Consider the following 22,520-nt stretch of genomic DNA (forward strand, 5'->3'; position numbering starts at 1 on the left):
GTGACCACATGGTGTTGTTCCCGTCGTGCGACATGGAGATGCAGGGAGGGAAAGAAATGAGTAGATGTGGTGAAGAAAGGGCGGGAGATGAAGAATAGATCTGGCGAGCTCGAGCTTATATATTGTTGGGACCAGGCTAGTTCGCTAAAAAGCATATACCATTAATGGTAGCAGGGAGAGATACCACATTTGGATATTAACATGAACCGAACAAGGCTAGTGCCGCATGAGGTAGCAGGAACCACAACTTTGGATAACTCATCTGCAGACTCTGAAGATGTAGCATCAGAGTTATCATTGAATAAGGGGCCGCGCTGTCAATCACACAAGTTAGAAATCTATAGAATAGACCAGGTAATGTTTTGCTCACTTCAAGTTCACTCTCGCAGACTTCCAAGAACCCCGGCCCATTCATTAGAAATGCTGACATACACATTCCGTCGACCAGCGTCCAAACCTCCCCAGGAAATGTTTTCATCACATTGGAATATAAAGCAATATATGACCATGTAAATACACCGCAATCAGCATAATCGCCAGCAAAAACTCACCGGTCTACTGATGCGGCATTGTTCGATTCCTCGTTCCGAGCTTGGACACATTTTTGAAATCATCGGCCTTTCGATGAGTAACAATGAGAGTGAAAGCGTGCACCAAAGGCATGCCACCGAGCCATTTTTCGACTCCACCGGAAGCACACGGAACGTTCTCGGAGAAGTAGTACTACCGTGCGATTTTGGCATACTTGTGAGATGAGATATTGCGACACAATGGTATGGTGTATGCACTCAGGCCTCTAGGTTCTTCTTCGAACGCAAGATGTAGTCTATCACAGAATGTCCCTGCACCATATTGGTTCAAGTCCGGATTAGGATGAACTTGAGGTGAGACACTGTTATAAAATTAGTTATCGCAACAGATTTAAAATATACCTGAGTCACACGGACAGTCAATGAAGTACTGATGCACAGGATCATGATGGGGTTTGACACGGCATGCGGTAGTATGATTAGGTGTGACGCCGCGACACTGATGAGGCATAGTAAGTACTAAGCGTGGAGGTTGACATTAGTCCAGAGACTGTAAATATGGTGAGAAGTAAATACAGCACTCTAGGGTCCATGTACGCACTCACTGCTGTTCATGAATGAATGAGGCCTCTAGGAGTAGGACTCAAGGCCACATACTATGTGTCCTTGATGTGTCCTACATCATAGTGTCATGCACTTTCCCACGGCAACGCATCACAGCTTAACCGGAACATGAGTATACAAATGCCGATGTAAATGATCGATATGAGCCTCTATACCCCCACCTTGTCTAGACGTGTCATGGACAGAATATCAGACAAGTTTCTGCTAGGAGAAAGCCCAACACAAGAGGCGGCATACAACGACCCAGAGAGCCATTTGATTCTTACGTTCTGCGCCATGCTAATGGCATCCGCTAAAGGCAGAAAGCCGCGACCTCTCAGGACGATGTACTAGTAGTAGTCCTGGCGGCTGTTTCCGAGTCCTTGCTCAGCTTTGGAGTTTGTCCTGCTCAAGCCCATGAGCTATCGGGACATTGAGAAGGCGGCTGCGTATCTGGCTACCTCGCCAAGCTTGCTCTCGTATATCCAAGGCCCGCCCACCCAACGTTTTCGAGGTCAGTCAATTTGTTGAAGACATTCCTCTCGAAGTTCACAACAGTGGTCCCAGACAACCTTGGTAATGACACAAAGTGGTGACATCATGGATGTCTTCCCTACGTCCAACTCTCGGGGCATCAGTGGACCGGTGAGTTCTTGCTGACGAGCTGATTGCGATGGTCATATATTGCTTGATACTCCAATCATCAATGTGATAAAAACCTTTCCTATATATTACGACATCTTCTTCTCACCGATTTGCTGATCGGCGCCGCCACTCCTCAAGCAAACATGTCCACATCCTTACTAGGCTTGCCATCCGAGTCAACCACGTTGAACCGGCTCTCCGTTTTGGGCTCATGTCTACAATCACTGCCGCTGAAGTCCATTCTGCATGCGTTGTCTTCACCGTATTTAATAACATCAAAGACCGTCTGCCAGTCAGTGCCTGTCTTCTCCCTGCAGATGCGCCTCACAGCGGCTGGTGCGGTATAATTTGGAGGTATAACCTTACCAGAAACGTTGCCAGTCAGCATGCCGTGGCAGCCCACAAAAGGTGTCAGTGAGTACTTACTACTTCTCGGTCATGCAGAAGCTGCCCCGCATTTTGGTATTGGGAAGTGTAGGAATGGCCAGGAAAGTTGTTACCTGCCAGTGAGTCTGGTTCGGAGTTCATTGAAAATTCAGTATCTGTCCGAACGCCAGAGCCTGTCAATGCGGCTGACAGGGACTCCGAGTCGGAGTCCTGGGTCGTCGTTTCCTTTGCCCAAGAGGACTGATTACAAGGATGCGAAGAATATGACATACTTCGAGTAGCTGCTACTAGTAGCTGGTGTTACCATTCCACAAGGCCTCGAAACTGGTGAGCTTTTATAGCTGTGTCATGACGTAGCGATGACGGAAGAGCAGTATATGCACTTCATACTAGCCTTAGCCGTTGGGTTCGGTAGTATGCTAACCCGACTTGCAGGGCGTTCAATTTGAATATATAACTCAATTTTTATGGTTCCCATCAAGTTTAGTATCAAAAGTACTAGATTTTTGTGAAAACCATCGAGTGATTTGATGCGACTATCCAACGAGTGGGCTGTAGAAGGCTGTAGATCCATGTAGATGATCAGTACCAAGCCGCATGTATTTTGAAACTCAGCTGATACCAAAAATGGTATAGCGCTACAAGTATGAACCGTCAAGAAGCATAATATTGAGACTCAGCACATACCAAAAATGGCACATGCACTGCGCGCGTGTTCAACAGGGACTAATACTTATCACAAATCACAATTTTTTAACAACCTGGTTGATTCGCGAGACCAGTCTCAGTGTAAGCACTTATCCACTCCGCATGGAATAGTAGTAGTACTTACTACTATGTAGTACAGCCTGTCAGCTACATCTAAATTATCTACTGTCCTCAAGACCTGCAAATCGTGCTTCGAAAATGCATCAGTGAAGAAGCTTTCAAACTCCGATTCCTATTTACTAATCGCTTACCTAGTACTCACGCTATGCAGCCGCCCCCTTCCGACTAAGTAACTCCCCGCTGAAAAAATGCATTCACTAGTTTCGGTCGCTGTTAACTCTCCCTGTGATCTTGACCTCCTGAGTCTACGTTCTTCCACACCCAAGCTTCAGAGCCCTTGTCCCTACACTCCCACCATTTCCAGCCACGAGCCAAGCTCACCTCTTTCAAGTTTAAGTTCACTTCTACCTTTGAGTTCAAGCTCACCTCCTCCTGTACTGAGTTCATCTCATTCAATCTCACCTCCGAGCTCTCCCCCGTCAATCAGATTGACTGAGTCAGGTATTTAGAACTCATGATCATATTGTGCATAAGACTTAAATATAACAACGACAGACTCGGATCCAGAGCATGATCATCCTCTGACACCAAGTCCTACGCATTCCGGCAACAGACACGGCGCCCGAGCCTACACATCTCCTGGGGCCAGATCACGCGTCCGTGCTCATACTTCTCCTGGGGCTGGATCAAGCCGTGCTCTTAGGTCGCATCCCTATCTCCCGTCACTGTCTCTCCAAGAGAAGCACCAATTTGAGACAATGTTGCTCAGACATATCTACAACGACCCATTGGAACCTATGAGCCACGAGGTATGCTATACACCAAATTCATAATATTTATGACATGCATCATATTTTCTAGTCTAAGCGAACGTTTCTAACATACGTAGAGGGAATGAGCAATCACTCCTTCCGTTGTGCTGTCCATTACAAGGAGGCCGTTCGCGAGTTGCTTCGTATGGAATACTATGCGAAACAATGGCAGGTCGAAGTATCAAACAGGCTGGAGACTTTCTCGATTTCATTGTCTCGTGAAGCAGAGGGTAGGTTCCGGGGGGCAGAGAAAGAATCGCAATGGTTACTCAATATGTTACTTGACCGGGAGTCATTGTCTACTGCTCATGGAGATCCCGACGCTCTTGTTGTGGCTTGCAATGAAAGCAGGAATGCTATCCGTAGTGTTGATGACGAGCTCAGTGTTTTAAACTGTCGAAAGGTGCAGGATCCCGACATATTGAATGCCATCCGAGCCCATGCGTGGTAAGTAGATTTTATCAAGTGATAATTTACATCATTGACGTTCTCTTTAGAATAGATGTACCCAGCTATATACTCAAACATTCGATCTGAACTATCCTCGTGCTTCGTTTTTTTTGTACAATAGTGTCGCAGTTTCGTAAATGAAACTTTTCCTATCGCAGACATCTCTGATTCAATTGAAATGGGTTGAAAAGAAGCTGATTCTTGGGACTGCTTTCACCCACTATCTACAATGCAGCCTCCTGGTTACCATGAGGAGTCGTCCACCACCATGAACGCTGAGCATCACTCACAGTCGCGCCCTATTCCCAATCTGCTTGTCCATCGCGGTTGTTGTCCGCTCGATTCCACTGCCTATGATCATGAGAATAACTCTTATCATCATCATGATGGCCCACCCGCGCCCGATTTTTATGGCGCATCCCGATCCAATATCTACTATGACACACCTCTACATAACGACATCTACGACACCCCTAACGAACCCATCCTTTTGCCACCTCAGGACTACCCCCAAGTCCCGATAGACAACAACTCCCATCTTACGGGTCCTGATCTAGTAAACCCACCATTCCCGGCAATGCAGAACATTAGTACCTACTACGGCTCGGAAATTTCGCAGATCAACAACTATTTCCCTCACCTGGGTTTAAATCCCTTCCCTGTGCCACAACACAACATTGGCTATCACTTCCATAATTTCCCTGTGCCAACGTTGTCTATGGACGGTAGTTCTACGTTGCCATCGGCGGCAGGGGACATACCGCCTATCATAGACCCGACACCTGTCAGTAATCGCAGCTCGTTGGCGTCCAAAAGTCGGCAGACCTTCAAAAGACGTCAAGAACAACTACATATTATTGATTGCTCGGGTCAGCCACAAAAGCGGTCGCGGCGAAAGGCTCGGTCGAGTCGAGCATCACAGGTGAGTGTTTCTTGTTTATAAATTGGTCTCTGGACTCACTGAAAAGGATCAAACAATAGTCTGCAGCGTCTTTTCATCCAGACGTGACTGAACCTTTACTGCCGTCATCAGTCACGCTACCGCCCCTCACGTATGATGGGACTGACCCAATACATGAGCAGATCGTCAGATCTGCGGAGATTAGTATCATTCGAATCATCATCAACGATTCAGCCATACTAGAATCTCTTGAAAGAGAGGATCTCGTTCATACAGAGCTAACCCGCACAGTAATATTTCACTGTCTCAAGGATGATGATGGGCAGGATGCCGAAGTTCGAAGCAAGCAGGTCGCTGAAGTTCGACGTAAGCAGGTCCCCAAAGTTCTCGAAAGATAACTAATGTTTTCGCTTTGGGTCAACAGAGTTCAGTGACGACTGGACAAGCGAGAATGCAGGCACCCTGTACATGCAACTCTCGGCTCCCAGCAAGTGCATAATGGCAACGTGCAAGAGGCTTGCACGACACAAAGTGGAACGAGGGTACAAACTGCGTCCGTCAGCTTTCTCCCGCATTTCTGAAGCAGAGCTGAAGAAACGTGAGATCGCAAGCCTCATCTTCGACAAGACGTTCCCCCTGAGATATATTTTCGGGGTGGATGAGGTAACCGGCATATTGTATGCATTTGAGCACGAGGTGATCTGGGACATTGTTCTGGGTGTAGTGTCGGAACTCAAGTACCGACACTACATCACAGACCTAGATAATTTGTTTTGTACTGCTGCTGCAGCAGTATATTGTGTTTTGCTGGAGCTCTTGGGGGGAAAACTTACCGATATCGAGTTTTCGGCTCAGGCTTTCAAACATGTCTATGACAAACTCAAACCCTATATCCAAGACCACATCTACACTGATGCACAGCTATCAAAGAGATGGTCCGAATTCAAGGCTTCCACCAATGATAGATTGGCAACTATGTGTTAAAGTTTTCCTCTCCTTTGTTACAGTTCTACTTTTCCTCTTCACATATGCGTTACTAGTAGCTTGAACATCTTTACTACCGTTACTAGCACTAGTTCGGACACACGGTCTGCTGCCGGTGTGAGATTTCCTTCATTTTGGCTATGGTATCACATTTCTACTTACACACAAAAACAATATTTATCGGGACACAAACAATTGAACGGTTTGATGTGGGCGTTCAGACAATCGCTGACTTCGGTGGCCTAGTCAGGTTTTGTAAGATGACTCGTGTCCAGGCACATACTAGGAACATATTACCCGATCATGACGGCCACTTCCGAACTTCCTCAGCCGGAGATCCAAAGGTCATGCGCGCCTGATGATCTGGGTCATTAGTTTGTCACTTGATTTAGGCGAACAGGACAGTTTAACCCATTCACCTCAGTAGGCACAATTTCATGTTCAGCATTCCTGGAGATGTTAGTGCCCGTGCACCGTGGCCCTCTGACTCGGATCCTTCAACTTGACGCGGCACATAGTACAACAACTCTTGTGTGTTCTCTCCAATTGTTCATTTTCAATCTTGATTCAAAGTCACAGTTGTTTCTAGCCAAAATTCTCAAAGTTTCTGGTGTACCTCTCTCTCTCGACAGCGAGCAATCATTGATTAGCACTTGCGTTCTGTGCCAGAATTTCAGGTTCTATGCAGTTTCGTGTGGTTGTTTGTCTTTATGGTTCCGTCTCAAGCTCTTCATCCGATGATAGTAGTACTACTGAGGCTCCTCCTCAACACGAGTCATTGTCATTGACAGGGTTCTTGCCGATATGCTTCCCAAAGGAGAACGTGTGTTGATATTTTCTGTGAGTTCTTCAAAACAAAATACCTGCGCCAGCCCGAGACTAACGAGCGGTCGTAGCAATGGACAAGGTAAAGGGAAATTGCACTTCTCGTTGATTACGCTTTGATGCAAGGGTATTAGCATGCTTGATCCCCTGGAGGATGATGGAACTGCAGTCAATACCATACGCTCGGCTGAATGGTGGACAACCCCAGGCTGCCCTCGGCGGAATCTTGATATCAAACTGACGGCGGATGATTTTCTTTGCTAGCTGCTCGCTGATGCCTATTGTCTGTAGTTTTAATAAGAGAAATCTCTTAGTAAGGTCTTGATTTTAATCATCATATTTCTTGTGCTGAAAAACGCTTAGCATATCATAAGTCTTCCTTGTCTCAACCAAAGCGGGTGGATAAGTATTGTTCGTAAAGTTCTGATTTACACTTGGGTAGGTATAAACCTTCCAAAAGCATCAACCGTCGTCACGGTCATGTGTGACTGTGATTGGAATCCTCAAGTGAGTGTTCTGTGGTAGATCTACTTGATGTCCGTTAAACCATTCACAGAACGATTTACAGGCTATTGCTCAGGCCCATCGCATTGGTCAGACGAAAAGCGTCAAGGTGTGTCCGATTGTATGTCACAACTCATTCTACAAACCTCTTCCTAGATATATCGCCTTATTTGTCACGGAAGTGTCGAGGATCAGATGCGAGACCACATTCATTGCAAGATGTTCCTATAATGTCTTCCTCAACATCGCCATCTTCTCCCAACGGGCAGGGTTGCACAAGCATCCGTTCTTGTTTGAGGGCGTTGAGGACAAGGTCAATCCCAGCAGGCTCATCGATGGTAAATAGGCTGGAAAACTTGAGCTCTTGTCATGTATCCTTCCCAAGTTCTTTGCAATGGATCACAGGGTGCGTCACATCCTATAATCGTCTCAGCTGTACTGATCACTGTATTTATCAGGTCCTTATTTTCTTCTAAATGATGGGCTGGAAGCATCTTCGACTTGATGGTGGCACAAAGTCGGAGGAGCGTGCCTTGCATGCCAGTATACAGCAGTTCAATACGAAGGATTCGGATATCAAAGTATTCATCCTGTCTACAGGAGCTGGTGGTTTGGGACTCAATTACAGACTGCAGATACGGTGATCATGTGCGTTATCTCTTGTGATTGCATCGTTCTTCATTCTGACGCGTATATTTGCAGCTTCGATAAGCCTAAATAGCTGGTGAATAAGCTTCTGGTTATGATTTGAATAGACATAGTGATGATAAATGCCTCAGGAATCCCCACGCTGATCTTCAGGCTCGATATTCTGCTCACCATATCGGCCAGACCAACATCCTTTGATTCGTCACGTAGGAGAGTGTGGAAGAAGTCGTGTATGCTTGCGCCGGTATGGCAAGCTTGATATCAACAACGAGGTCACCCAAGCCGGCCATTTTGACAACAAGTCGACGCGGGAAGACCAGAAAGAATTCCTGGTGGGTGGCACAGCAGCTCTCTCTTATAACGGATAGCTAAATGAGTGGTATACTGAGATATCGGTCCATCCTCGAAACAGACCACGAGGAGGAGAATGAAGGAGCCGGTGACATGAACGACAATGCTCCACTGTTGGGACGGTGCTACCTGGTGCCTCACTAGTTCTACTAGGTGGACCCTCAAGCTCTGCAGCATATCGGACTCTGCGCCTATGCCTATGGACAAGGATGAACAGCCGCAGGGGGCAGAGCTTGGAGTACTACTGGTCGCAAACAGGTAACTCGCGCATCATTAACATTTCAAAATCATGTATTTATAGCCCCATCCAATTCTCATCTGATCTCATTCAAGTTCTGATAATCAAGGTGTGTTGTTATACTGCTTTTTTTTCTCGGATCACCTATTCACAAGCGTGATGCACACGCATCCAGTTCCAGAACCACCCCTCGATTGTATTCGCACTCGCGTCCATCACTCTTCGTATTCCAATCAATGCTCATTACATGTGGATTTTTGCTCATCGACGCTGTTACCTAAGGAAGCGTGCGGATCAGACCGACTTCACATTTTTAAGAGCCTCCGAACGATGTGATGCCTTGCCAGGTATCACACTGCCCTCAATCCCAACACCCCTTCCTTGTTAGGAACTAAAGATCAACTCCACACATTTGCATGCAAGGGCGATGACAGTATGAAATTTAATGACAAGGATGCCGTCGATCTTATGATTCTGATCATACAAGGCCTAGAAGATCCAAACACGATTGTAAGTCTATGCATGCGTAATAATCCTCTCAGCATAATAATGTGACTCATGCAGTATGGGTAACCCACACCTATAGTTCCAATGGCGACACAGGCGCACATGTTGCGACTTCAAATATTGACAGCTTTTGAGTATGATGCTAGCCTGCCTACGCCTTTGGAATCGCGGTGGCCACACTCACAGCCTATTGTGCACCATTCTACGATAACACACGATATTGAACCACCCAATCTGGGTGTTGATGACCCCGTGTCACTTGAGTCATTTCCGACTCATTCACTCTCTCACACACACTGAGTGCGACCAGGACATCGCGGACTGAGACAAGCTGGTAAGCATCTACCGTAGTTACCATTCTTTCGGCAGCTGATACACCTACATTATAGGAACTAAAGATCTTGTTGGCGATGGATCTGCCGATGGAGCAGTGGCAGGCGCGGCTGCTGCCGGTGGTGAGTCTGACCAGGGCAAAGAAAATAGTGCACTAGGTGCCAGATGTAACGCAGATTCAGCAGTAGCGGTCACGCCGTGTGAAGCCTCCTGCCAGTACTACTTATTGATATCAAACCAGCACTCACAAGTTCAGACATGGAAGACCTTATTCCCGCTTGGAGGTGGATGCCAACAACTGCAGGAGGTAAATTGCTCCTTTCACATGATCATATTGGTTGCTCTGTAGCAGGCGCATCCAAGATGTCTGAATCACGCACTGACTCGGAAACATCTGGACAATCCGCCCTTGAGCCGACTATACAGTCTACAAAGTGTCTCAAGGCATACTTCAATAAGTACTTCACCACTGTTGCACCTGCGCAATTCGCTCAATATAACATTACAGCGGATTCTGCAAGTCAGGCAAAGAAGAGGGCTCGCATCAACGGGCCTACCCATACCAATGGCAATGATCTCGAGGCCGAAGAGTTGATCACTGTAGAAACCACTATGCAAATTTGTCCGCTATCATTGTAGGACAACCTCCTGCTAGATCAGTCAGGCACATAGCATAATAGTTTATGTCGTCGGACTGGGCTTTAGTATATGTCAAAAAATATTATAATTTGTTCACCAGTACTTTCTCTGATCTGAGTAACCCAGGCTTATCAGGGGCCGGAGTCGGAGTCGGGGACCGGACAATCATCACAGCTTTTTCGTTTGCAAGTGTATTACCTTGTTTGCTCCGTTTGTTATTGTTACAATAACATGTAACTGAGAACCCCTCCTACGGAGGTCATCATGACCTTAGCTCCTATCCCACCTATACACCGTCATTGGAAGACTTACCGACTCAACGGAGACTCGTAGAGACGCCTAGAACGGCCTGGATGCCGTTAGATGACCTAGACCAGCCTAGGCAACATCTGGACGGACCTAGATGGTCCTCGACCCGGATCATGGAGAAGCTCTGCTTCATGATCAGAAGAGAAGCCGCATGCCGCAGCATGCGCAGTTAGACTCCAAGGCATGCTACGCCTTGAGGACAGATAGAAGAGGCATGGTAAGCCTCGTGTATAGATAATCGCCCGCATGGCATCAGATAAGATGCCCTTGTATGGACACACTTATACCTACCTACCGAACGTAGTATTGGTCTGTGCACACGGACGACAGTATATAGAGCAGACAGAATCATGTATATTCCCTACTTGATTCTACTAGGTTTTCATCAGAACTTCCTCTGTGTGAATATCCCAATCACTCAGTCTAAGCCGCACCTAAAGGAAAGCCGACGCTACCTTTAGTGGAAACCCCGAACCTCTCATTCGAGAGAAGATCCCCGTCTCTCCAATAGCGAGCCCGCTATCAGATTAGGCAATCCGCCTAGGGAGAGCTCAAACTATCCTAGTCCGTAACAGTTATCGATCGCATGATGACTCGAGCAGATTGAACCAACACAGTGCGCGACAACATTTCTGTAGGGTTGTCACAAAGTTGTGAACACCTCCAAGTCATTATGATGTTCCTCAGCAAAGGACATCGAAGGTGATGATTATCCAGCCTGTTTTCATACTGGCAACCAATCGCCATCGTCCTTTTCCATTATCCCTGGTTTCCTGTCTGTCAATGGCATCTCTGCGATGCCTCCAGGCTTTCGATGAGCTGTTACCTCTCGGCGATGGGCATGCGTCTTAGACAAGGATACTACAGGTGCGATATCAGCTTCCACTTCCTGCACTCGTTTGGAAATGTGCTTTCATCGACAGACAATCACCGCACCTCATTCTCTCGAGATTAAAAATATATCGTCGACTCTTCAACTAAGGCGTTTACCAGTCATTCAGCAAGACATTCCACCCCAAACCCCATAAGGGTGAGTCGTCTGTTCAATTCAAATTTCGTGGCTGGTGCCTTGACTGATCTATGCCAACAGGTAGCCATGTGTATATACCCAAGACTCTGGAGAACTATAGTTAGGAAGTTGTCAGAACAGGATGTGACGGTTTACTGTCCACATGCTTGGCATTCCTTTCTGCGCCAGATATCCCTGTTTTGGAGGGTTTTTTCGCGGTGATAGGTGCAGCAAGAGGAACATCCGGTTTGCAAGAGGCAGCGCTCAAAATACCTGATAGGGATGGCACATTGAGCTTCGAAGCTTCAACTATTCATCAGTGGACCAGTGCGTTCTTGCATCAACAATTCAGCCGTACTAGAATCTCTCGAAAGAAAAGATCTAGTTCGTACAGACCTAACCCGCACAGTAATATTTCACTGTCTCAAGGATGTTGATGCGGTGCATTTACATGGTCATATATTCCAATGTGACGAAAACCCTTCCTATATATTATGATACATTGTCTTGGAGTTTGATTCCGTCTCAGTCTATTCATCATGATAGTACTATTGAGGCTCCTTCTCAACACAAGTCATTGTCATTGACAAGGTTCTTGCAGATATCCTGCCAAAGGAGAATGTGTTTTGATATTTTCTGTGAGTTCTTCAAAACAAAATATCTCATGATTGCCTATGTTTGGAGTATAGGTATGACGCAGAGCGCACATCCATGAGGTACACAAGACCTTCCAAGAACCCCAGCCCGCCGGTGCCTCCATTGGTAGGTCTATTTGCATGTGGTTGAATTGTGCCTCACCATTTACAGGATCAGTGCCTCACTCCGGATTACATCATATTGGGTGCTTCCATTCTATCTTCCCTGGACACCCTTGCGAAATGTTCTATGACTTTGTAAGTAAGTTAGCACGTGGTTTTGTATTGTGGTTGCTGCATGGCTAAACTACAATATCAGACGATAGCTTCGCACCCCGTCCCGGGTGACAAGGGTGCCATCGATTCTTTCAAAATAGAACGCACACGTTATTCTCAAATTACTTGAGGGCGACTCATCTATCTAAGACAATTTGTGGGACGACCAAGACTCCGTATAATGTGTACTTCAGGCATGGATGAGGCGCGGCCTGATTATTTTGGCCAGGAGAGTTCGTCGACGCGATTCAGAATCTTTGCAGGGGGAAGACTACCCAAGGACTTATCCAACGCCCTAGGTTACGTGCACTCTCGGGGTAAGAGTCGTTTGTTTGACCTTATGTTACCTGTGCGCTCATTCCATGACTCAGGTGTCGACGCACTTTTTGACCCAAATGATGTTCAGTCAAGCATAAGACTCCCCTCGAAGGTTAGCTCCCGAAATTTTCGAATTTTCAATACGTCTAACAACTATTAGGGGTATTAGGTGCTACGTGCGGTAAGACATTGGATATGGTTCTGCAGTATACACAAAACTAATCCTCATGATTTATTTCAAGGCAAATTGGTGTCACATTATTGTTTCCCTCTTAGCTGCCTCGGAGACAGTAAGCCATATCGCGCTTACAAAAATGTTGCTAACAGTTTTTCTCTCAGACCTCATCTACCATGTTTATTTTCATCTTGACGATGCTGCAAAACCCAGAAGTACAAGCGCACACACAAGCCGACGGTCAGGCTGCCGAATTTCGAGGACAGAGCATCACTGCCATATATCGAGGCTGTTCTCTGTGAAGTTCTCCGGTGGCACCCCGCTGTACCATTAAGTATGTATCGTACGGACTATATGTTGTAAGTAACGGACTTAATATGAATGACACAGGTATCCCCCACGTCGCCACGAATGATGACTGTCTATCATGGATACTTCATTCCGCAAGGTGCGATATGTTTGAGAATTTGTAGCTTGTCGATTGACACACATCAGGGGCTACATATATTCGTACATTCAAACCGTAACGTGCTAACGTGCACCTCTAAGTCCCAACAGGTATTCAATCTCCCTCATTTCCCGCTCAAACAAGCGCCGTTCTCTTGCAATCCAAAGAATGATCATCGCGCGCATTTCCTCTCTCCACAGTGGTGGCCGCGGGAACGGCGCAGACGGCCGTTCTTGTTGATAAACCTGTTGGCGCACGCGGGCACGCGCGATCGCCCAAGTCTCGTAAATAATTTCCTGAAAAAAAATCAAACTTTGCCTGTTGTATGTACATCTTTACTCACCAGCTGCTCCTCTGGTATGGTGAATGATACCTCACGAGGCGACGAGCGATTCGGACGCTGCTGTTGTAAGCATGTACGACGGGGTAGTTGTTGTGAGTGTGCAGGCCACGACGGGATAGTACATCAGTATAGATCAAGTTTGATTAGCCGCTGATAATGTACCTGATCATTTCCTCCTCCTTCTCTGTTTCCATTTACTACATTTCTGAGTTCGTTGAGGTAGTTTTGCATGATAAAACTGGAATCAATAGAATTGTCAGACTCTGCGGATATCGAGCACTTATGATACTAGTATTACGGCACTGAGTGTTTACGATGAGTGTGACACGTCACAATCATTGTCACGGCCCTCCAATCTCCGCTCAATTCTCAGTTCAATGTGCTGTATCCAACAACCTTAGTGCAAAGGGCGAGTTGTGATTGTCTTCTGGTGAAGTAAATTTCTAGGTATGTGATACGATTGTCTGCCACCGCACCACTAACCTTTCCGCGAGTGTGCAGGGCCACGAAAATACGTCACGCGATCTTATGGGCCTTCGGTCCGTCATTATGCTATACCATTGTTTTTACTGCTCATGTTCACCTTTCAGCTCACAACGTCTCTTGTACCCCCTTGGGAGTAGGGATCAGCAGGGGTATGGGCAACCCCTGGGGGTCGGGGGTAAGGGTACTTGAGGGTAGGGGTATGGGTTTGGATCTGGAGACCCCTGTACCCCCGGACAATTGGTAGTACCCCTGGGCCTAGGGATAATATATCCCCAAATTGATTATCATAGGAGTGATGGATAAGTATAAAATTTTGAAGTTATCAACAGTATAATGGTTATTAGGCTTATTGTGATCTTATATTGTGAGTTGGCTATTATTTGAGTAAGATATAAGTAAAATATAATCAAAGGAAACATTTAAGTTAGTTTAGATGGTTCATAATGTACAAGAGTTACTTGCCCATGGTTTGAGTCTCATCTACATACTTGGCTAGGACTAAAGAGGCATAAATTAAAGTCAGCCTACTATGTCTCTTCTAGCCAAGATGGTGACAATACCCCTGTACCCTTGTGATACCCTTGTACCCTTATAATACCCCTGGGTTACCCTTACCCTTGGTCTGAGGGGTAAGACCCTCCAGGGGTAGGGGTGTGGGTTGGGCTCATGATACCCAGGGGTTTACCCCTGGTGATCCCTACTTGGGAGTGCCTATCGTAGCGAAACCGGTGGACTCATGTCAGCACTTAGGGCACTCTCTGTCGAGCAAAGTGAATCAATCCCTCTTGGCGTCCATCCTTCACTAACGTCCTTCTGATCTTAGTCCAGGATTATCACGCCACTTACTATGTTCCGATAATCTTGATCGTTACCGGAAAGCTTTCTACTGGAACAAAGTCTTTGTTGGCTGTAGTGCAGGACAAGGTTGAACCTAGTATCATTTCACATGGTCAAAACCATGGCCCCGCCCGAGCGGTTGGAGACGACCCTTCTTAGAGACCGCTAGTACCAACCGTTCTCCCATCAAGAAAATCACGAAGGAAACCGTCGAGTTTCCTGAGAAGGACGAGAGCCAGGGCGAACTTTTGATCATCGGCCTCTAGACGACATGGCCACTGACAACTATCCAATGGAAGCCATCAAATGCAGTGGTGGCGCCCTTGACACATTAAATGACCTATTTGGTGAGGCGGAGGAGGCTAGGAATGCACGTAAGTACTCCACTGCAGATCATAGACGCCTGTCTGATTTACCTGACCCCCTAGGCCGCTATGCGGCTGGTGAACTTCAAAGGCACCGACCTGCAAACTTCTCGCCGTATATCGACTTCCCACCCATACTACCATCGTGCCGCGTGAAATCACCCCCCTTGAAGTGTAAACTATAAAAAGTCATACTCATCAGCCATAGGAGGTGTCAACGAGGAAGAATATGATTACAGCAGGGATGACACGGTGAAAAGTGCCTCTAGCATAGCCGAAGCCGTGTTGGTCCGTAGCAAGCTCTCTGAAATTCTTTGCGGTCTTCGGGACGACAACGTCGTATAGCTTGAATGTTATACGTCCAGATGGCTTGTTGTCTATGGCATGGCTCGCATATCTATCAGGTAATGTTAAAATCAATCCAGGTACTGCCTGATGCGTCCATCATGGCCATCACTTTTGCCGATGTCTGCAAATGTTTGATGTGCGATGTAGGCCAATGGGTATTCATTGTCAAACTAATCTGCGGACTGATTGGTTTGTTCTCTTTATTTGGTTCTTCGCACCCCACATCTGTTTCATGATAGACGGACTCAGGCTGTTGTGGCTTATGTTTAAAAAAATAGTCATTTGAATGTATCTGGTTTGCTCTCAGGACACCCAAAGTTCTGAGCTGAGTAATTGAGACGAGGCGAGACATAGGTATGTTCACCAGAGCTTTGCACAGCGCGCAGGGGTACTGATACAGCCGGGCAGAGTCTGGGACTGGCAGGTCGCCGTCGTTACGATAAAGCTAACATAAGCGAAGTAGCGGCTTTCTCATTGTGAAGGCCGGCTGTGAGAACTGCTCTACCAGTGTGAAAGGCACTTTGGCCGTACATTGTGTTCCAGTATGGTAGCAATATTACGCAGATTACATAGCCATCCCTTGCCAGGTAATGCAAAACACAGCTGATGGAAAACGCGGATGCTTAAAAAACCAGACACAATCACTCACTGTTCATTTTTAGGCTGTGGTTGTACGATGTCATAACATTGTCGTAGATTCCAATGTGAATATATATTTGATATCCACTGCTAGTACTTCTTTCCATGATAAAGTCATAAATAGGTTTGTTGTTGAAAGATTAAATTACAGCAGATGAGCATGTTTAACAAATTGAACACAATTATGCCATGATTCCTTGCTGGCGGTAATGTCCCAATGTCCCAATGTTGTCACCAATTCCTCATTGTAGCGTAGATTTGCATTGATTCATGCTTATATATGAGCAAGTCAAAATTACTGGTGTATAAATAGTGATATTTGGCAACAGCAGAATTATATATTTCTATAGTTATCATGGCTACAATATCACGAACTCATGAATTCACTGATGGAAAGGTGCCGGTTCCTGAACGCACGGAAGGAACCGGCACCACACGTCCAGCTGAGGTGCAGTTTGACACCTATGCGAGCTCGCGAGCAAATAGATCAAACTAGTGCTTATCCTATAGCGGCGCTAGGTCACGCCAGAACCCCAACTCCGCATAAAGACATCAAGACAAGATATGATTTCACAGATCAAACGTAGTACAATTTCAGAATCAGTCACACCGAAGTCTGTTAAAAGACGACAGGTACCTTTCACCCCCGCGTACTCATTTACCAACTATCATTCACAAGGTCAAACACATCAGTAATGCCATTATAGACACAAGCGAAAGTGATTCGAAAAAAGGTCATGTGTGACCAGGTGTGCAAGCACCATTATGATTGGATAGATGATTGATTTGTCAATAGTTTCACATGTGTAGATACTTTGGCCTTTTTTCAGCCACAATTATCGGTTCTAGTGACCTTGGTAAACAAGGTAACACTTCAGTCCAGCAGCTACATCCATCTGAACTGTATTTCAAGTGACACATGATATGCTGAGCAACAACAATTGAAACAATAGCTATGCCATAAGATGCTTGAGTGCAACAACGTGTATTTCTCGTCTCCTGAGAAGATCTGCGTGCGAGATCGTGTTTCTAAGGTCAAGCTCCAGCTAATCCCAATCGGTCAGGGTAAAGATGTGAAGAGCAGCCGAGGACTTGCCTGAAGTAGTTTATCGGATTGCCACATCCTGGTAGGCAGGTTCTCTAAAGATACATAAACAGCGGAGTTGGATTCACATTCTATCAGCTCCTGTTCGTTGCTGCGAAGGATGCCTAAGGCGATGCGGAAGAGAACATCGAGTCCATCAACGAGAAAGACATCCCACACTCTGAAAAGCGTCTATTGAAGAGTCAGATAACATAGCGCGAACGCATATATGCTACTTACCTCTATTGGAAGGCAATCCGTGAAGAGCGACAAAAACCAAGAGAAGCAGATGGCTGGAAGGTCGACGCCAAGGGCGGTCAAATGTGTGTAAAGCCTAGGCATGGTCTCCTGCACGTATTCAAGGAGAACAAGGGGACATGCACGAGATGGTAAAAGCGAAGGCGAAAAAAAGTCATCCGGAAGTATCCGTTCGATGATTGCTGAGAGCACCCAAAACGCCTCTTCTTCATCGGCATGCACTAGCAACAAAGTCGAAGTTACGAGGTTCATGCCCTGGCAATACCCCACAGCAGGGTTGCGGCTGAGGACGTCATGTTAACAGACGTACCAGATTGACACGATGGTGTGACACTCACTGACTATATGCTCTGAGCACGCGACGAAGCTTGTCAACTCCTGCGCCGTCACCTCCAAAAAAGACGTTGAGTGGCATAGTCCTACCAACATCCTTCTCAATTTCCACGCAAACCAAGTTGTGCTCGTCGACATGAGCCAGCAAGTCGCCAAAAATTCCAGGTTCCCGCATATCCAAGCCTCCGCTGCATTCCAGCCAGAGCTTGGATCGGTACACTAGGGGTATACCTCCTCGCACCAACCGATCAAATTCTTTCCTCTCATGCGTATTCGACGACAGGCCCAGTTGAGCGAAACCAATGAGGCCCTCTGAATGGGATAATTCTTCTTCCTCGACTGAAGTACCCAAGCCAAGAAGAGCGGCAGCACCGCCGCCAGAGTTCGTAACCGTAGGCAGGATATTCTTGGGCAATTTGACTTTGCTACGTTGCTTCACAAATACATCCCACTCTTTCCTCTTGGCGTTCTGATTCTGATCATGATTCGTGGTCATGTCATCGAGAAGATGTCGGATAACATTAGCGCAGACATGGCGAGGTGTGGACTGGGTCACAGTCAGAATCGCAGTGCTAGAGTGAAGCGTGGGTACAGCAAGAGGTGTAGCTATCGACGTGACAGTGGTGGAGCGGGGCCGGGAAGATGATAATGAAGCAGCGCGGGAATGACGCGAAGGACTGCTGCTTTCTGGAGGGGTTGATGCTGCTCCTGCCTTGCTATTAGCAGGACCAGATAAAACCGGTGATATCGGATTGCCTTCTCCATCGCAAATGCAAGAATCCTTAACGATCTCAATCACATTCTTCTGGTTGTCGTCATCGTCGTCTGACCAAGAGTTACTTTCCTTGCGGTCAGCAATTTTGACGCCAGTCAGGCAGGCAGGTGCGGTGTTGCCACATTCCTTTGCCCGAATGAGTAGCAAGACATCGTACTGTGACACGTCGTACATGAAGCCATAACGATCCGTAAGAGGCTGTTTGCTTTCGTCATCGCGGTAAACTGTGAACCGAGACGCACTGGTAGGAAGAGGAATAGGAATGGTGAAGTTGAAGTGCGGAGCAGTGAGAGGGGTGTACGTGCGCGAAAGGTAATGAGTTGGAGGCTTCGCAGTCGCAGGTATAATGGACTCTAAAGCGACTGAACCGGGTTTGTTCGCCGAGTGTTGCTGCTGCACGGGAATATTACTCGGTCGTGCAGTGGACATCGTGCCCTCGCTTAATATTTTCGCGCTTGCTTCCATAGCAGGTAAGGATTTCTTATGATGTGGCATGAAGGAACCGAACAGAGGTGACGTGAAAGGCGAAATTATATTTGCTCCCCGTGACCTAGTTGTACGCACGGCTTTACCTTGCGCAGTCAACGTGCGGTTCAGAGCCGTGCTTGCATCTGGGCCCTCGATATGACTGAGGGTTGCGTGCGCGGTTATTTGGTCTCCTATCTCAGCCTTACCTGACCTATGCTCTCTCTTCTCTCGAAGCTTCTGGGGTTCGCGGAATGATACATGCTCGTCTCGTGCACGCTTAACAAGTTCAAGGGCCAATTGAGCAATCAGAGGGCTTGTCTCTCGGCCGTGATCAGTCAAAATGCTACCTGGATCCGAGGTCATAACTCGAATAGCATGGGCAATGGCACGGAGTGATGCGCCCTGCGGCGGCTTTTCTTCGGTCAAGGAGGGAGAAGTAGTAGAACTCCCTGATCTTGGATACGAGACTCCGACAGCTGCTAAATGTGGCGTAACAGGTGCAGGAGCAGAAAATGTACTCAACGCAGGGGAAGAGCTTACAGAAGACTTTGTGTCATCTATGCGGACTTTATATGATGGCTCCGCTACAGGTTTCGAAGTCGATGGTAGTCTCGTGGCAGAAGAGGATGATGTGGGAGGGTTGAGTATAGAAATACCCAAACTCTCAAACATGCTTCTGCTAGTTTTCTTGCGTGAAAAACTGTTTGGGATAGTCGGAGTAACGGAGGAAAGGGATTGAGAATGTGGGGATGAATATAGAGATGGTTGCTTTGCAGGAACTTCAGAAGTTTCCTTTACCGAGGTCGTGGTCAGCACCCGATGGTGTTTGTGTTTCCCCTTCTGCCACCAGGTACCCATCCAAGACGCTCTATCATTCCTGGCATGATGAATAGGAGCTACATGTTCTGTGACAGCCTCGGCAACCGTGGCAACGGGAGGTACAGTGGCTTCGGGGGCTGATATAGCCACAGATTTATCAGCTGCCGTGGACCCTATCCTATCGACGGTTGCCCCCGGTTCAACGTATGGCACTTCACTGGTTTGGGGAGATTGTGCAGATGTGACGATGTAAGTCGATGCCAAAGGAGTCATAGTATCATCCGGAACGCTGCGTGAAAGTAAAGTGTCATCCTCGATAGCTTCCGTCAACGATGTCTTGAGTGACTGTGTAACATATCAGAGCGAATAGGGTGCAATCAAAGTATACCAACGCACAGAAAGGCTTCCATGACGTTGAACTCGATGGCGCGTCTCGGCATCGCCAGGGAAGATTGATTGTATGACCCGCTTTGCCACCTCTCGTTCAGAGGGTAGCAGCTCCGATAACAAAGTTTCAGCACGCTCTTTGCGCGCTGCCTCCTTCTCTTGCAACAATTTCCTATGTTCTTCAAGCTCTATTCTGACCCTTGACAAACTATGGAGAGTCGATGAAAGCACACGAAGTGCTGTATGGTATGGATGAGTGTCAACATCTGACGGGGACTCTGCGACAGTAAATCTGGATATTGCAGCCTGGATGGCCTCATCTGAGTACTCGTGCCACTTGTTGGCAAGTACTTGTGCAGTCACTGACGGGGATACCTCTGGGGTGCCATCTGAAAGAGCAGTCCTCGGAGGGAGGGAGCCTGGAGGAACAAGGAAATTGTTATCAACAGGTCCAATGATAAATCGCGGCACTTGGTGCACTGGTCTATCCCAAAGTGTCGAAAGCGAGTTGGAAGACATTCCACGACCTGTCACTAGTTCTCCGCTGGACCCGCTCGCCGCATCAGGCTGGCCAAATCCGCGAACGCTGCCGTCCCAATTTGTTCGGATATTGGCGCCCTTGGTTTCTGGTTCCGCTAGTGTCTCTGACTGAGTTTTTAGAGTAAGATAATTGTTAGGGGACCGCGTTTCATCTACATCCTGAGCTCCACGCGTTCTGCGCCCTCGTGACGAAATTTCGTTCGGGGAGAGAGGGTGCAAATGCACAGGAGTACTGACGGGCGGGACCTGTGGATTCATTCGCTTAGATTCCAATTGAAACTTGGCATTATTCCAGGCTGGCTAGCCTTTGCTAAAGAAATGACTCAAGATCAAGAGAAGGAGAGTGTGTTGGACCGTGGGACAAACTTATGTGACTCGCAGACTCCTCGTCGAATCAAGTCTTAAAGTAACATAATTTCGTCGATGAGCTGGTTTAGTCGTTCAAACTCTGAACAATCTCCAGCTGCAACAAGGCAGGACCGCCAGAAATGCTGGGAAAGTCGTGACCAATACTTTGAATGCCTGGATAGCGCTGGTGTTCTGACTGCTGGAGAAGAAGGGACAGCATGCACCAAATCAAAGTTTCAGTACGAAAAGAGCTGTGCCAAAAGCTGGGTGAGTATGATGATCCAACTGTTCGCATCTAGTTGATCTGACCACTAAGCATCAGATTGATTATTTCAACAAAAGGAGGGTTCTCGCTGAGAAACAGAAGGATATGCTTGCACAGTCTCAGCTCCAATCGCAGGAAGCTAATCGCAAACTATAGTTCTGCTTGCGTACGAGAAATTCTGGTCAATCCATTTAGGCAGAATACTTATGATGAATCATTTTGCATCACAGCACCACCTCGGGCCTGACTCATCCACCCCCGAATTTTGCAAGCTGTGGTCCGTGGTTACATTCTTTCGCATGAAACAAGCAGATTACTTCTAATTCCCAATTCCTTAATTTTAAGATACCATTCAATCATCATCAAGAGTGGCGTTCTTGATATCGGATGACTCGGTTGTTTCATCATGTGCCCATTTTCTCATGAAGGAACTATCCTTATACTGCGTCCTCCGAACCGTTGCTGTGCTATATAAAGGACATCGCCCACCAAGTGTAACTAACGCAGTGTTGATTTTGATCTTCGCATCCGAGACATCACACCTGAAGGCACTTACAACACACCAATTTCAAAATGATTATCGATAACAGTTGACAACCGCGTTGTTCTATCCCGGACCCCTTATGACCCAAGTGGTACAACAGTTCATGCTACGCTTGCAAATATGTGATTTTCAACTCATTCTACGCCGAATAAGTAGCCTGAAGTTTATATTAGCCAGCTAATGTTCTCTTCCGAGAATGATGAAACATCATCAAGTTCTGCTTTGTGGCTACTTCTGGTATTACACACTGGGTTGCAGATGCCACCAACCCAGCGTTCTCATAACGTTTACAGATTTTCTTCCCATATCTTCCTACCAGATCTCACCTGTGCCACCTACTTCGAGGCGTTTACCTGATGTTCACACGAATAACCCCAGGCTGATTT

The 22,520-nt window shown here is 46.9% G+C and overlaps 8 protein-coding genes across 8 annotated transcripts; 4 read left to right on the forward strand and 4 right to left on the reverse strand.

Moving 5' to 3' along the window:
* Window positions 1-1,911: 1,911 nt before the first annotated feature.
* On the reverse strand, window positions 1,912-2,435 carry HD556DRAFT_1305978 (uncharacterized protein; the record flags this gene model as incomplete). Its single annotated transcript, XM_041299852.1, has 2 exons — window positions 1,912-2,139; window positions 2,205-2,435. The coding sequence occupies 2 exons, from the start codon at window positions 2,433-2,435 to the stop codon at window positions 1,912-1,914; spliced, it is 459 nt and encodes a 152-aa protein (XP_041163201.1).
* Window positions 2,436-3,691: 1,256 nt separating this feature from the next.
* On the forward strand, window positions 3,692-8,053 carry HD556DRAFT_1305979 (uncharacterized protein; the record flags this gene model as incomplete). The annotated part of the gene is made up of 17 exons (XM_041299853.1): window positions 3,692-3,742; window positions 3,795-4,192; window positions 4,325-4,328; window positions 4,431-5,117; window positions 5,177-5,462; window positions 5,521-6,031; window positions 6,167-6,184; window positions 6,356-6,424; window positions 6,473-6,611; window positions 6,660-6,757; window positions 6,807-6,903; window positions 7,170-7,188; window positions 7,269-7,316; window positions 7,348-7,412; window positions 7,474-7,722; window positions 7,756-7,815; window positions 7,901-8,053. 17 exons carry the CDS (start codon window positions 3,692-3,694, stop codon window positions 8,051-8,053), a joined length of 2,952 nt encoding a protein of 983 aa, XP_041163202.1.
* Window positions 8,054-8,511: 458 nt separating this feature from the next.
* HD556DRAFT_1305980 (uncharacterized protein) lies at window positions 8,512-10,125 on the forward strand (the record flags this gene model as incomplete). The annotated part of the gene is made up of 7 exons (XM_041299854.1): window positions 8,512-8,666; window positions 8,710-8,755; window positions 8,822-8,993; window positions 9,035-9,156; window positions 9,543-9,608; window positions 9,728-9,793; window positions 9,922-10,125. The coding sequence occupies 7 exons, from the start codon at window positions 8,512-8,514 to the stop codon at window positions 10,123-10,125; spliced, it is 831 nt and encodes a 276-aa protein (XP_041163203.1).
* A 2,882-nt stretch (window positions 10,126-13,007) lies between these two features.
* Window positions 13,008-13,869, reverse strand: HD556DRAFT_1305981 (uncharacterized protein; the record flags this gene model as incomplete). Its single annotated transcript, XM_041299855.1, has 5 exons — window positions 13,008-13,047; window positions 13,079-13,169; window positions 13,384-13,591; window positions 13,639-13,698; window positions 13,801-13,869. 5 exons carry the CDS (start codon window positions 13,867-13,869, stop codon window positions 13,008-13,010), a joined length of 468 nt encoding a protein of 155 aa, XP_041163204.1.
* A 265-nt stretch (window positions 13,870-14,134) lies between these two features.
* Window positions 14,135-15,217, forward strand: HD556DRAFT_188467 (uncharacterized protein). The gene is made up of 4 exons (XM_041309843.1): window positions 14,135-14,177; window positions 14,229-14,257; window positions 14,833-14,894; window positions 14,953-15,217. Exons 1-4 carry the CDS (start codon window positions 14,167-14,169, stop codon window positions 15,118-15,120), a joined length of 270 nt encoding a protein of 89 aa, XP_041163205.1. The 5' UTR covers window positions 14,135-14,166; the 3' UTR covers window positions 15,121-15,217.
* Window positions 15,218-15,411: 194 nt separating this feature from the next.
* On the reverse strand, window positions 15,412-15,710 carry HD556DRAFT_1232437 (cyclophilin-like domain-containing protein; the record flags this gene model as incomplete). The annotated part of the gene is made up of 2 exons (XM_041297509.1): window positions 15,412-15,492; window positions 15,546-15,710. Coding segments are annotated over 2 exons (246 nt in total), but the record flags the coding sequence as incomplete, so codon positions are not given.
* A 1,346-nt stretch (window positions 15,711-17,056) lies between these two features.
* Window positions 17,057-21,332, reverse strand: HD556DRAFT_1351002 (rab-GTPase-TBC domain-containing protein). Its single transcript, XM_041302369.1, has 5 exons — window positions 20,447-21,332; window positions 17,994-20,395; window positions 17,638-17,938; window positions 17,410-17,589; window positions 17,057-17,359 (listed from the first exon to the last, which is right to left on the reverse strand). Exons 1-5 carry the CDS (start codon window positions 21,233-21,235, stop codon window positions 17,267-17,269), a joined length of 3,765 nt encoding a protein of 1,254 aa, XP_041163207.1. The 5' UTR covers window positions 21,236-21,332; the 3' UTR covers window positions 17,057-17,266.
* Window positions 21,333-21,340: 8 nt separating this feature from the next.
* On the forward strand, window positions 21,341-21,957 carry HD556DRAFT_1351004 (cytochrome oxidase c subunit VIb-domain-containing protein). Its single transcript, XM_041302370.1, has 2 exons — window positions 21,341-21,592; window positions 21,648-21,957. The coding sequence occupies exons 1-2, from the start codon at window positions 21,401-21,403 to the stop codon at window positions 21,744-21,746; spliced, it is 291 nt and encodes a 96-aa protein (XP_041163208.1). The 5' UTR covers window positions 21,341-21,400; the 3' UTR covers window positions 21,747-21,957.
* Window positions 21,958-22,520: the final 563 nt, after the last annotated feature.

This window comes from Suillus plorans, assembly GCF_016647745.1.
Source record: "Suillus plorans strain S12 chromosome Unknown HD556scaffold_13, whole genome shotgun sequence".
Taxonomy (NCBI): domain Eukaryota; kingdom Fungi; phylum Basidiomycota; class Agaricomycetes; order Boletales; family Suillaceae; genus Suillus; species Suillus plorans.